The sequence below is a fragment of the Vulpes lagopus genome, chromosome 4 (genome assembly GCF_018345385.1).
Source record: "Vulpes lagopus strain Blue_001 chromosome 4, ASM1834538v1, whole genome shotgun sequence".
NCBI lineage: Eukaryota > Metazoa > Chordata > Mammalia > Carnivora > Canidae > Vulpes > Vulpes lagopus.
Window position 1 is genome coordinate 89254194 of NC_054827.1, and position 13320 is coordinate 89267513.

Here is a 13320-nt window from a genome sequence, read left to right on the forward strand (position 1 = left end):
AGCAAACTTGAGTCTCTCACTGTTTAACTTTTTTTGTCAGTGGTGCCAATTTTTTATTTTATTTTAGTTTAGCTACTATAATTCCTGTAAATTCAGGTCATCAAGAATCTTGCCAGAGTATTTTTTTTTTTCCCTCATGTGAATTGGCCCAATAGCTATCGGCTGGGTTGGCACTAGACCAGCACCTATGCCTCATACGTGCCAGGGATGAGAGCTAGGTCAGTAAAGAGGTACAGTATTTCCCAGGTCAGAGACGAGCTCCAGACGCTGGATAGATCTTACCATTGCCTCCAATAGGAAATATTGAGAAAGGCTTCATTTGTGAAGTTACTTGCAGTGACCAAGGTATGATTTAATCCTCTTTATCACCCGGTGGGCCTAGCACAGAATACTCTTTCTCCCTTTTGGTACTAAAGAATAAAAATTTAAAAAGTAAGTGGAGTTAATTGTGGAGTTATTATTAAAGTGCTGATCAAGAAATCCTATTATGATGTCAGAAGACTGAGCCTTCTCCTTTGCCTGCTAAACAATTCACCTGTTTATCCCACACATCTTTAAGAAGATCTTTGTAAATTGTTGTATTTTACTAGTTTTACCTTTGACCATTGCTCCCACATTCCCTCCAGACTGGAAGAGCTAAGGTCATCAGTGCCAGACTGATACCCTAATGTTAGGACGAGGAAACTGAGGCCCAGGCAGGTAAGGCCTTGCAATTAACCCTGTTCCCATTACCATCATTGAGGGGCTTTAAAAGCAGAAATAAGAGAGGCCTGGAATCAGGGATAAAGGCTTTACAAGGGAAATAACTTTATGGAGAAATATATTAAAATTGGCATGACCTCCACTGCAGAATAACAGGATCTGAGTAGGAAAATTGGTACTGCCTCTTAGCTGGGCCTCCTGTGTGACTCCTCAAATCTGCCACCATGACAAGTTTTTGGCTTTCCAATCTTTCATCCTAAAATTAGAGCCTGGGTGGTATCCCTAAACCAGGCAGACGTGCAGTTCTGGTCTTAGTGCATCAGGTTGTTGATCACTTTGGTTAGTATCTGTCATTTTCAGGCTTTTAAATTTTCCTCAATAGCTGAACTTTCTTCCATTACTAGCTAGCTTTTTCTTTAGACATTCTACATGAGGTCTTTTGAGTTTCTCAAGTTGTTTTCTTGAATTGTATAAGACCTCTTTAATGAATTATATAAGGAATTCATATATTTTTAACTGCCTTCTTTCCTAATATGTTTTGGGTTAGTATTTTCAGGTATTCCCATGGGGTGACAGAAACCAGAGGTGAGTTTTGGGAGCAATTAGTACCCGAAGTAAGTACCACCATCAACCTTTTATCTGGAAGGAAGCCTCCAACTCAGATGGGAGATTCTAGTAGGGCTCAGCGGACTTGAGGGCTGCTCAGGAGTTGTATGTACACTGCTGCTAGAAGTTCAGAACTTGCAGCACCAAAAGTAACACTGTGTAGCGGGCCTTGTCATTGTTACTTAAAAATACCCTATTAACCTCCTTCTCTGGCTGTTTTCAAGCAATACAAGCAAGAGCCTAACTTTCAGGGGCACTGTATCATTCCTTTCTCAGCTGGAGGCTTGTTGTTTGCCCCTAAGACTTACTGGTCCTGACTTAGACTAAGCAAGCAACCTTTAAAATCTGAAGTTGGAAAGGAAATAATGACTTAGAATTATAAAACATTGTTACCTGTACAAGAATGACCTTATAACCAACACTTCTGGTGAAGCAGTAGTCCTAGTGTGACTTCTATTTTAGATAGCATTTTTCCCAATTAATAGGGCCCCCTTCAACACAGTGTTAAACAACTAAGTATAAAGAAGCATTTATAATCGCTTGTACCTTCTGAAAGACAGTATTTCTGATAAGTGACTTGTATGGACAAATGCAATATTTAGTTCACAACTGAGAAGATTACTGCATAATAGATCACACACTGATTAAGAGCATAGCTGTGCTGAAACTGTGGTACCTGGCAGTCTTAAAGCATTTAACATTTAAGTTCTTGTGAAATTAATTTGACATTACAAGGAGTAAGCTGTAACATTCATACAGAAAATGTCAGACATCTGATAAATGTTACTTACCAAATGGAACTGAAAGCGATAGGGTGAGGAAAAAAGTCCTTGTCTCTAGCAAGCTTCTGAAGCCTAGGCAAATTATTTAGCTCCTTAAAATGGGATTCTGACATCCCGAATTTAATGTGTCTGAAAATAAAGTGTGTGACTCATGAAATAAAGGACACTAAAGCGAAATTTTGAAATAATGAAAAGTTTAGGCCAAAGAGATAAAATAAAAACAGCTGTTGGGAATGAAAAATGGCTGTAGGAATTTAGTTACAAGTACTTCACAAAAACATTTTCATCACATTTACATAATGCAGCATTACAACACAAAGCTAGCTGCTCTCCTGACCAAGCACATTCGCTTTTCTAACAAAAAAAATTTTAGATACGTTTCTTTGCGTGGAATTGTCATATAGGATTTCATTTTTTGGTACAAAACATAGAAAAAAACATTGGCACATTATGTAGTGATAAGTCATTTTTTTTCTTTCCATGTACTAGTTTCAAGTGTTCTGCAATTCCAATTTTCATTTGAAAAAAGTAACTACTATTCAGTTAATTCAGCCTCTGTTTATACCTCTTAAAAATGCAGCATGGAGTACAGAGGATTTGAAAAGGAAACAAAGATATTTTGTTTAGTTTCTAATATTTACAATACATAGAGAAGGGTTGATTGGTAAAAGACAAAGGAAAATCTCAAGTCTGACTTTATGTAATCACAGAAAGTTTTCAAAAGAGCTGTATAAAAATATGCACTTGTGCTTTAGAAGCTTTTAGCATACAATTAAGAGCATAAAATAGTATTTACTGCTTCCCTCTTATGCCTATTTTCTGATATATTTACATATCTTGCAGTCTTTTCTTTTTTACATCATTAAAGCAAAATAGCAAGGTCTCAGATACAGATAGGTTAAAAACTTCTGAACCTTGAAACTTCCCCATTCCTCCCCAAATATATACGTATAGATGGTACACTGCACAACATTCTCCATGGACTTACACCCAGTAAATTTAGAGTGCTTTAATAAAAATTTTAAACAGCATATGTATATAAATTCTTTTTTAAAAAAAAAAAGCTTATGAAGGGCATTCAAATTTAATGGCTTTTATATACTCATTATCATGCCTTGTGACTGCTTCTGTAAACCAAAAATAAGGGAAGCTCTTGGATTCCCCCCATAACAAGGTGTCGGTCCCTTCTGCATCACAAAGGGCTTTCTGTTAAGATGAATTCCTTTTATAGGAAAGAGGGCTACACAGGCTGCTGCAGCCAGTCTACAGAAGGCACTCACCAGGCCAAGGCTGTGTTCTACCGTGGGGCTCACACCATCAATCAAAAGAACTGCTTAGCCATAAGAGACGGTGAAACTAACTAGTTTTATCAATAATTTGGTCCCAGTTGTTTTGCTCATTTTTTAATCTAGTTTTTTTTTTTTTTTCTGTTCGGTATTATGAATCCTTCTCTTGAGGAAAATAGTCAAGCTAAACATGATGGTGACTTTTATGGTAAGAGACAAGTTGAACACTAGCTAAGCTGCTTTGTCATCCAGCAAGATGGGCTCACAGGCACCCAGTCTTTGCTGCTTGTGTCCTGCTAGTTATAGTAAACTAGCTCCATGGCTTGAGGAGGACACACAGGATGACACCAAGACAAAGGATTTTGCCATGTGTTCTGTTGCTAAGTGTTCAAAAGAACATATATTTTTCTTCATGGCACATAACTTTCTCTAAATGCTGTTTGGGGACTTGAATGGTTCAAAGTCAAATATTAAACACCAGCTCCTTAACCTACACCTCTCCTTTTCAGTATAAAGGAATGCCTCTCATCCACACTGCTGTGATTCACAGTGCCCTTCACAGATCACGGGGTCCCCTTCTCTGTCTTGGCATTAGCTGTCAGATGGAAGTCTCAGACTTTTGCACTTGAGGTCATCTAATGTCTTCCAGTGTTTGTAGTTATCAGCCAAATGTTGCATCAGAGCTGGCAGATGGGCAAAGGCTGCAAGGACATCAAAGAATCACAAGTTAGGTGGCTGGAACATTGTTAAGGCCAGGGCTCTGTGGGATAGATTTGGGCTCAGAATTGGAAGAGAAGGTACCCTAGTGCACATAGTGGCGTGAGAAGGTGGGCTGTCAAACACTACTGTCTGAAATACTAACGGGCCCTTCTAGTTACAAATTGAAAAGGCACTCATCAGCAACATTCCATACAGAGTGTGCTCAGTCTACTCTGATCACAGATTCTGTTTGTATTCTTTCAAGAGTCTCCTCCAATGACAGGCTAAACCTGCTGCGAGCTTTGGAAACCTAGGCTTCCAAAAGGTTACCTTGCGGTTACCAAACATCCACTGAGTTTTCTGTAGATGAGGTTCTCTGCAGGGTGCCAGGGATGCAGAAAGTGCCCCCACCATACCTGGCTACAAACATTGGACAGCTAACTATTTACAAACACCAAAAAAGAAAAAGTAACATTTCACTTACACATTTAGGCCCAGCCTACGTCATTAAGGGTTATCATCATAAAGTCTAACAAAATACTCGGTAGGGGTAACAGAACACCAACTGTCTTACCATCCCAAGCATCAAACATGTCTGTTATGAAGTAGTCAATGAAGGAGATTTGGGATTTGGGGATGCTGCAGGTATTCCGGTCAAACACTGGCATCACCACAGGGAGCCCCTGCCTCTTCTCCTCATCAGTCTACAAGAAAGGAGAACACACAGAGGGCTGCGGCACACGGGGAGCTGTCACAGTAGCATCTCATTTCTCAGAACAGCTCTGAAAATGGGGTCCTCATCCAGTTGTAGATAGGAAGGAATAGGTGCAGCAGGCTCTTGGGGCTTATGTAAGTCAACTACCTGATGAGCTGTGGTGACTCAATTCAGCTCTTTGCACTACGAAGCCTCTTGCACCCTACCAGAGCCTCTCCCGAAGCACTCATCTCAGGGTTCTTAACCCCTTTCTGGAAATTATTGCCAAAGTCACACTAGTAACAGTAGGTACTGACAACAGCTGACATTTACAGTGAGGGTGCAGAGCACTGGTGGGTGGAGGTGCTTCTGCCACAAATGAACCAAGGCACCATCACCAACTACCGGGCCAGTAGTTACATGCCTGAAGCTTAAAAAGCCATTTTACTTATAAACACCCTCACTGAAGTAGTAAGAACGATTAATCGTATTAGATTTTGACCTTTGGTATAGGTCCTTTTAAAATTCTGTGTTCTGACAAAGTTTAGACAAAGCATAAAGCCCTTACGCTGCACACCAAAGCATAATAGTTGTCTTGAGAAAAAGCAGTTATGCAACTGAACCGAACCAGCCTCTTCTCGTGGCACATTATTTTTACTTGAAAGAATGGCAAACTGTGATTGTTCAGATTTGGGTGTTGGTCATGCGGCTCTCTCAAGGAATGTGTACGTCTGAGTACTTTACACATCAGAGTGTATGTCTGTATAAGGACATAACATACTGAGCTGAATATTCAGATTGCCATTTTCCTGATAGCGTGCTGAACCAGAGGCCAGCCTAGGTCAAGTGCTTGTGAACATTAGTATAGTCCTTTTTGGGAGAAGGACACCTGACCAAGGAACTTATATTAAGTAACTTAAAAGTGCTGCTTTCCTCTTCCCCATTCATGTCCTTAGAGAATAATTAGGAATAGGATTTCAGGCCCTCCCTGGGAAGCCCATCAGCTTTTGGCTCAGCTTGCTCATTTCAGGTTAATCAAGGAGGCATCCTTAAAATCCCCACTGTTGTTCAAAGAGTGGTTTGGGTTTTTTACCATCACCCCCTTCTTTCTGGCAAGCTCAGAACAGCCTGTCCTACTTTCCTTCACCTCAGGAGTTCCTCTTCCCAGCCTTGAAAGCTGCAGTTAACTTCCTGAGTACTTGGCTAGCCATCCCCCGGCCAGCACTTCTGGACATTATGAGCCATTCTTTATCCTGTCTTAGTGGTACCGTCCAGCCCTACAGCCCTTCCCAAAATGCGTGACTCGTAGCCATTTGTGTGTTTCTGTTTCGGTCACACACATACACTGCAGTCCTTAGAGCCTCCTCTCTGGAAAGAGGCCTGTGTTGCAAATGGCATCTTGTGGTCTACTAATTTCTGGATTTTTTTCCCTTCAATTCTCTCACACTGCAAAGTGAACTATGCATTACTTCTCTTCTTATATAAAAATTCTGTTTTTCTTCCTTACTAATTTTATACATGATGCTTTCTCTCCCATAAAGCCCTTTCCTATATCCATAGATCTAAATCTTTTCAAACAATAAAAGCACAACTTTAATAACCATTTCTCCTTAAGCTCTTTTTTTAAATCTAGGAAACATATCTTTCTGAACTCTGATAGCACTTAACATCCCTCCTTTAGAGATACTTCCTATTTTTAGCAATGTGTGGACCTATCTATGTCTATACCTCTCCCCTATGGTATTATGAGCTGCCCAAGAGCAGGATTGCATCCTTTTTCTGTTCCCCACAGTACTCTGTAGAGAGAATAATAACCTAGTAGCGAATGGATGGTGGCCCAGTTTTTATGGAAGTTCAGGACCTAAAAGTTTGACAATGAAAAGATACTTCCAAAGGCTCAGTTTATCCTCTTTCCCCTAGATAGACTGACCTGTGACCAGCCACATCAGTCACTCTTGATGGAACCAGAAGTCTACTCTGGTCCGCGGTGAGCCATTTCTTTCCAGGGAGGATTCATTTACTAATTGATAGTTACTCAACTAGAAAATTTCCAGAGTTCCATGACCTAGAGCCATTTCCAGAAGAGAAGTGAAGCTTCCCTAGCTCTCTAGGGAATGTACCTGTGCAAAATACTCCTCAGAGATCCTCCCAGCCCATTCGATGCACAGGTCCAGGGGGCGACACGGATTGGCTACATCTGCACACTTTATCATCATACGCTTGATCAGGATTTGGTTTTCAGGGAAGTTCTTCCCAGTAGGGTTGCATTCACAGTCGCTGCCTTCAATCTGGAAAACAAATGGGTCAAATTAGGGCTAGGATGATGGCAAGACCACAGTGACCAGACATTAGATGTCAGCACACGGCCCCATTTAGACCTGACTGGGACTCAAGTTTTCCCATCTAGTGTAGTCTATAATCTCATATATACACTGACATCTCCTTGTACAAAAATAACCTCAGTCAAGACAAAAACAGTTTAAAACATTCAAGTCCCTCTTAACCACCCATCCCATCCCTTGTTGCCTTTTTCCCCAAAAGTAACTGCTGCACGCAGGATTTAGTTTTGTTTTTAGGAGTTTGGTATGTTTTAAAGGAGAGCTTCTCTCCCAGTTTTATCAGAATGTGTAAAACAACTTCCAGGTGTTGAAAAATACATTAAAGATAGGAAAAACACATAATATGACCCTTTAATCATTTCTTCATGTATTTCCACTTCTTAGGCCTGCCAGCTCCCTCTCTCTGCTATGACCTTCTGTCCCACCTTGTTTCTTTCTCTTAAGGCATCTTCCACTCATACTTTCCTGGCTGCCGGTCTGCCTGAGAGGTAGCGAGGCATGAGCCGTGTACATTCTGGGGGGCGCTAGGAACGGTGGGCCAGGCCAGGACTGCGTGTGTTTGGTCATGCTTACAAAGACTGGTTGTGCCTTAGTACATATACCTAGTGATGGACGGCAGGGTCCTGAGCCAGGGGCCAGGTCAGGAAGTAGGCTTATGTGACTGCAGTGATAGGAGGCGAGTTACACAAAACCGGGAGGATTGCTCATTTCTTCTATCAAAGACATCATCAGATTGTGTGAAAACACTCAATTAGATTTCCAGAGCTCTGCCGCGCTGAAAAACTACATGACATGTAAGGGGTTTGAGACTAGACCTATTTATTAAACTATCATTGGACAGAACTGTGTTCTGAAGGTTATTCTTTTGATCACTTACTGCTGGGAAGATCCTGCTTACCACAGGTGCTGTGGTAAATAATTTCAACAGAAGAATTAGGTAACCTTTCTCAAGTCTAAATTCTGTGATTCTGTGTAATTTTTCCCTCCTGAATCCCCAGATCCCTACCCCTATAAAGTCCCCTGGAAAGAGAGGGCCCTGGCATTATGCTGTGGAATCCCTGGGGTGATGGAGTAGAACAGAGGAGGTGGACCCTGTCCCTTCCTCCAGGCTGGTCATGTGATGGGTCCTACAGTTTCCTTACTGATAATCAAGTTACTTTTAAGACAACCGTTCATCATCCATCCACATGTAGAACCTTTTTTCAGTGGAAATGAGCAAAAAAAGCTTTTCTAACTTTATAGGACTATGAACAACAACGTGGTTTTGGAGGTCAATTGATCTCATTTTAAACAACTGAGATGTGACCCTTCTGTGCATGTTTTTAAACCCAAGTTTGTAGGGGCCTCAATGCAAGACTAGGGTATATCAGCAAATTTTAAAAAGGGAAAATTGACAACTGCTTTTCTTTTCAACTAGCACTCACAATTTGACTACATGTAGTCCTCAGGTACTGATATGTTTTGATGCAAATTGGCAGGAATATGGTTCTTTAAAACATCCATTTTTTTCCCTAATACTAAATTTCAGCTTCTATTTTTATTTTTTATTAAGTTGTTTAATTCTACTATAGTTAATATACAGTGTTGAATCACTATATTATATACCTGAAACTGACTTAACAGTTGTCTACATCGCTCAACTGTTCATCATGCTAAGTGTACTCTTTCATCCTCATACGTATCTCCCCCTTCCCTCCAACCACGTCCCTTCTGGTAACCACCAGTTTGTTCTCTGTAGTCGAGAGTGTTCTTGGTTTGTCTCTTTTAAAATACCATTTTTGAGGTCTAAAATGTCAGAGAATTAGAAAAGACTTTGGATTCCCTAAAATACCACCATTTAGGCCAGCCTCTGCTGTCTGCAGGCCTCTTCTTATTCTTTGGGCCTACCTCCTCCTGTTACCATCGGTCTTACATCAGGCCTCTGAGATAAGGAGCTCAGTTACTGGGGACACTGTGGCCAGTACTGCCAGCCCTTCTTTACCAACTCCGAGCAGATACCCACCTTGTATTCAGGGTGACGAGAAGCTGCGTTGAAGCCAGAGTAGCCTCTGATGGAAATAATACTCTGATGTATCTTATGACCGGGGCAATTCTTACCTCAGCTGCCATTGGCTTATTGATGCTGTTCACAAATTTGTTCACATGTTCAAAGTGTTTGGTCATCTCTGTTGCTAAAACCATGTCAATAATAGCTTGGCGCAGTGTTCGATAATGGTTCCTAAAATAACCGGAAGACAAAGGGCCTTGTTCATATCATGTCCAGAAGTAGAACCATTCTGCTCCCATTTCACCACACTCCTCACAATGTGGTAGGAAGCTGGGGGCACAGAGTTAAGAAATGAGTGCAGATCATAAAAAAGTTTACACACTCATCTTCCCAGTCAGCCGGGACTTTCTGACACCATTCCATTTACCCCAGTGAAGCTGACCCTTCCTTGTATGGGGTGTGTGTGTGTGTGTATGTGTGTGTGTGTGTGTGTGTAATGTCACCAATAGGCACTTCTTTTACAAAGTGTCTTGGCAACTGAAAAACAGTGAGGTGAAAATGACCTGTTCCTTCCCTACACAACTGGTGCAGCAACCTGATGAGCTGTCCCCGTTGCCTTCAATTCAGATGCTGTGATTTCTAGTACAGCGAATTGGCAGTACTTCTTTAGATGATGGCATTGGCATAATGTTTTCCCATTAATAAGTAATCTCTAAATTAGAAGTTCAATGTATGAAACAACAAACCAGCCAAAAATTACTCTCCAGTTCCTATCATCATTTTCTAACTTCCAGGAGCCAGAATGGAGAGCTGAGTAAAATTGGCTCTTGGAGAAAACTCTTGCACAAGTTTTATTATTTTTTATTTTTTTAAGATGTATTTATTTATTCACTCAGAGAGAGACAGGCAGAGACAGAAGCAGGCTCCATGCAGGGAGCCTGATGTGGGACTCAATCCCAGGTCCCCAGGATCACACCCTGGGCTGCAGGCGGCACTAAACCGCTGGGCCACCGGGGCTGCCCTCTTGTACAAGTTTTAAAAACAGTCCTTGACACTGGTGAAACTTTCTGAAGGTGAAATCCTCCATGTTTTCTCAGATTTCTGGAAACCACAGTTTAGGTTCATGTTGACGGATGGCCCCTGAGGCCAAAGTGAGCTCTGTGCTCTGCTTGCCGGTCCAGAAGTCTGCTCTCCAGCCTGGCTGGTGCTGTGTGCAAAACAACCACAGCCTGACTGTAGGCTACGGCAGCCGAAGGAACTAACTGTTCCTGTCTGTGCGTAGCTGGCCCACGCTCACTGGACAGAAGTACAACAGCCAGGAAGGGGGAAACATGCCCAATCCTTTGGGCTCTGACAACTCTGCTGAGACCTGTAGAACAATGCTTATCTCCTCATGAGTTAGGTTTTTAAGGGGCAAAACTTGAACTGGGGCAAGATGAGGAGGGATGCATTTTCCTTGAGGTACACAAAAGGTAGGATGTCCTCCTGGGACATAAAAATACCTGCTGCACCGACCAGCAAGACAATATTTCTAAGTATTTTGCAGTTTGTAAAACATGCTCATGAACTCACTGAAGGTGGAATGAAATTCAGATGAAAGTGATCTGAAAAGCACAGTTAAGCTTATAAGGGCAAGATTACTATTTGACCGTCCGAGACAATGGTCGGCTATTGTTATTTCTCCTTTTCCTTACCCTACGAAGGAGCTAAGGACTGAATTTCCCACTTACACTTCACAAACCTGAGCACAGCAACCCAAGCACAACCAACCTGTCAATGTTCTTGAAAATGTTGCATTTGCTGTCCTTGACTGTGAGCTGGAAAGCCAGGGCCGTATGGTGACTCTCCAAGACGGCGGTGTCATTATAGAGCACAGCGAGTTCACTGCCTGCATTGCACAGGAATGAGTTGGTCCTTCCGGGGTGATCTACATCGTGCACGGTGGCAGCAATCAGTGCCGCCACCTCATCCAGCTGGTCCAGGCTTCCCTGGGGTCGTGGGGAGGTAAGGCTGAACGTTACCACTGAATGACACAGACCTACGCTCCTATCATCCCTCAGAAGGGATGGGATTATCAGAATTACTGTTCTAGTGTGATGCGCCTTCTCTGACCTTCTAGAAGTTGAGAGGCTGCCTAGGACACATCGCATTGCCTGGCTGTGCTGTGGAATCTCTGGAGGGAAGCAGTAGTCTGAGCCGTGACAATGAACACCTATTCCAATGGATGCCTAAACGGTTCCCAGAATCCATACACTCCAGTTTTGCAGGAAGAAGCCAAACAGGTCTTTTCAGATGCTTGCCCTGTGGTATTGCTGGGACTCTTGCCCATGAGTGGAGAAAGCAGGAAGTGGCCCATGATGCAAGTATTTTTTAATTTGCTTACTCATGCAAAAATGGAGAGAATGGCAGTAAATGGCATAAATACAACCGAACTCTTCACACAAAGGGAAACGGATTAGAGCCAAGCAGTACAAGAGAATCAAGGACAAGAAAAATTTTTCCCAGGAAAACTGAGGCTAAGGCGGCCCTTGCAGTTAGGAACAAAATTCAGCTCCAGGCTAGCAGGTGGCAAAGGCAACAAGAGAGACCCGTTTTCTTGAGCTCTTGTTCCATAATCTGAGAATATAAACCAGAGCGTAAGGGCATACAAGTGGTTTTTTTTTGGGGGGGGCATACAAGTGTTTTCTCAAATTACGGCTTTAGGAGGAGGTCATGAAGGGGGCTACTAGCCTGTTACAGATGCGATCCCTCAGGGGTTCACTCACTCATTGGGATAGGCTTACTGGGCTAGGGTTAGGGCTCGGTGTGCTGGCACTACCCTAACTATGGTGGCGAAGTTTCCACACTAACGGAGCTGACAGCTTGCTGAGGAGGGCACAACACACACAAGTGCAGGCAATTTACCATGAGGAGCTAAGAAGGGACGGACAAGGGCTCTGGGAGCGTAACCCCAAGGCCTGGTCTAGTTTAGGGCTACAGTGGAGGCCTGGGAACCTATCCATCCGCAGTAAGCATCTGGAAAGGCCTTGGCTCCTCAAAAAAGGCCCTTACCTATCAACATAGGCACATGGCATCTTTTTTAGCCGTTAGGTGATAAAGATCTTCGAAAGCATTATTTTGGACCACATTCTTTGTTGATGATGAAACTAAATACCAAGATCAGCTTTTGGCTGACCAGTTTTGGCAAACTCCCCATTTTGGTGCCATTTCTGCTGCTTCCGGCTGACCCACTCACTACCACTCTTTTAAGTACCCAGCGTCTTAAGAATAAGGAAATGGTCTCGTCAGGCTGTTGCAGACTGTTAGGAATTTTAGTCTCTAAATAGCAGTTCTTCCAGGGGCATCCTCAGTTCTAATTGTAGCAAAGGAATTACAAGCTTTACTGTGCAAGTGATGGTAGCTGGGAAGGAGGGGAGAGGGAGATTTCTTGCCGGGTGTACATAGGGCTGTTCTATAAATCAGCACCTGTACATGCCAGTACTGACTTCTAAGTAAGATTAAGGGACATCTCAGAATTATGTAAGTCATCAATATATGATGTCCACATTCACACCTACATCAATATATGATGTCCACATTCACACCTACACAAGACACACACACACACACACACACACACACGTTTATTAGTAGACTGTGGAATGGCTCATTACTGTCTTATAATATGCCGATGGCCAAATTCTGATCCTAATATGTAACCTCTAGACTGAGTAACCATTTGCTGTAATAATTAAGTCCTGTCCAAAGGGCTCCTTGGGAAGACTTGGAGAATGGCTTCATGAAACAGCCAGGCATGTAAAGGAGTCCCTACAGTGACATAAATTATTATTTTAGGCATTTGCAAGAGAGGAGAGCTGGGAGAAAAAGGCCATGTCTTTATAACAACAACATAAGCAGTTAATTTGATAAAAGACCATCAGATTGGTTGCTATATGTACATAGATAGCTGTTTGCCTTCTATATTAAGATTAAGCTCTTGGACCTCCAATTTGGGCAGGTAGCTAGATCATGATAACAAAATCATACCTTCACTCTTTCCTTTCCAAGGAAGAAGGCAGTGGCATGCAGGACATCAGCGGCATGGGTGGAGTTATGGTAAGCATTGGAGGAGTGGTAGTTGGCTTCAATCACTTGGAGCCAGGCCCGAAGAGTAGTTTCAGAGCAGTGCAAAAATTCACATACTCCAAAGCGAGAAAATACCTTTAAGCCCAGGTAAACCAATGGC

General features: G+C 42.4%; 1 protein-coding gene across 11 annotated transcripts in view; it reads right to left on the reverse strand.

Moving 5' to 3' along the window:
- Positions 1-2267: 2267 nt before the first annotated feature.
- The window catches only part of PDE8B (phosphodiesterase 8B), a 276868-nt gene continuing 265815 nt past the window's right edge, over positions 2268-13320 (reverse strand). For all 11 annotated transcript variants that reach the window (XM_041752398.1, XM_041752397.1, XM_041752396.1 and 8 more), the window contains 6 exons: positions 13122-13320; positions 10866-11083; positions 9206-9326; positions 6890-7057; positions 4650-4779; positions 2268-4077 (listed from right to left, as the gene is read on the reverse strand). In XM_041752398.1, the coding sequence (XP_041608332.1) occupies positions 3968-4077; positions 4650-4779; positions 6890-7057; positions 9206-9326; positions 10866-11083; positions 13122-13320 (946 nt within the window). In that variant the 3' untranslated portion in view covers positions 2268-3967. The remainder of the gene's footprint in view (positions 4078-4649; positions 4780-6889; positions 7058-9205; positions 9327-10865; positions 11084-13121) is intronic.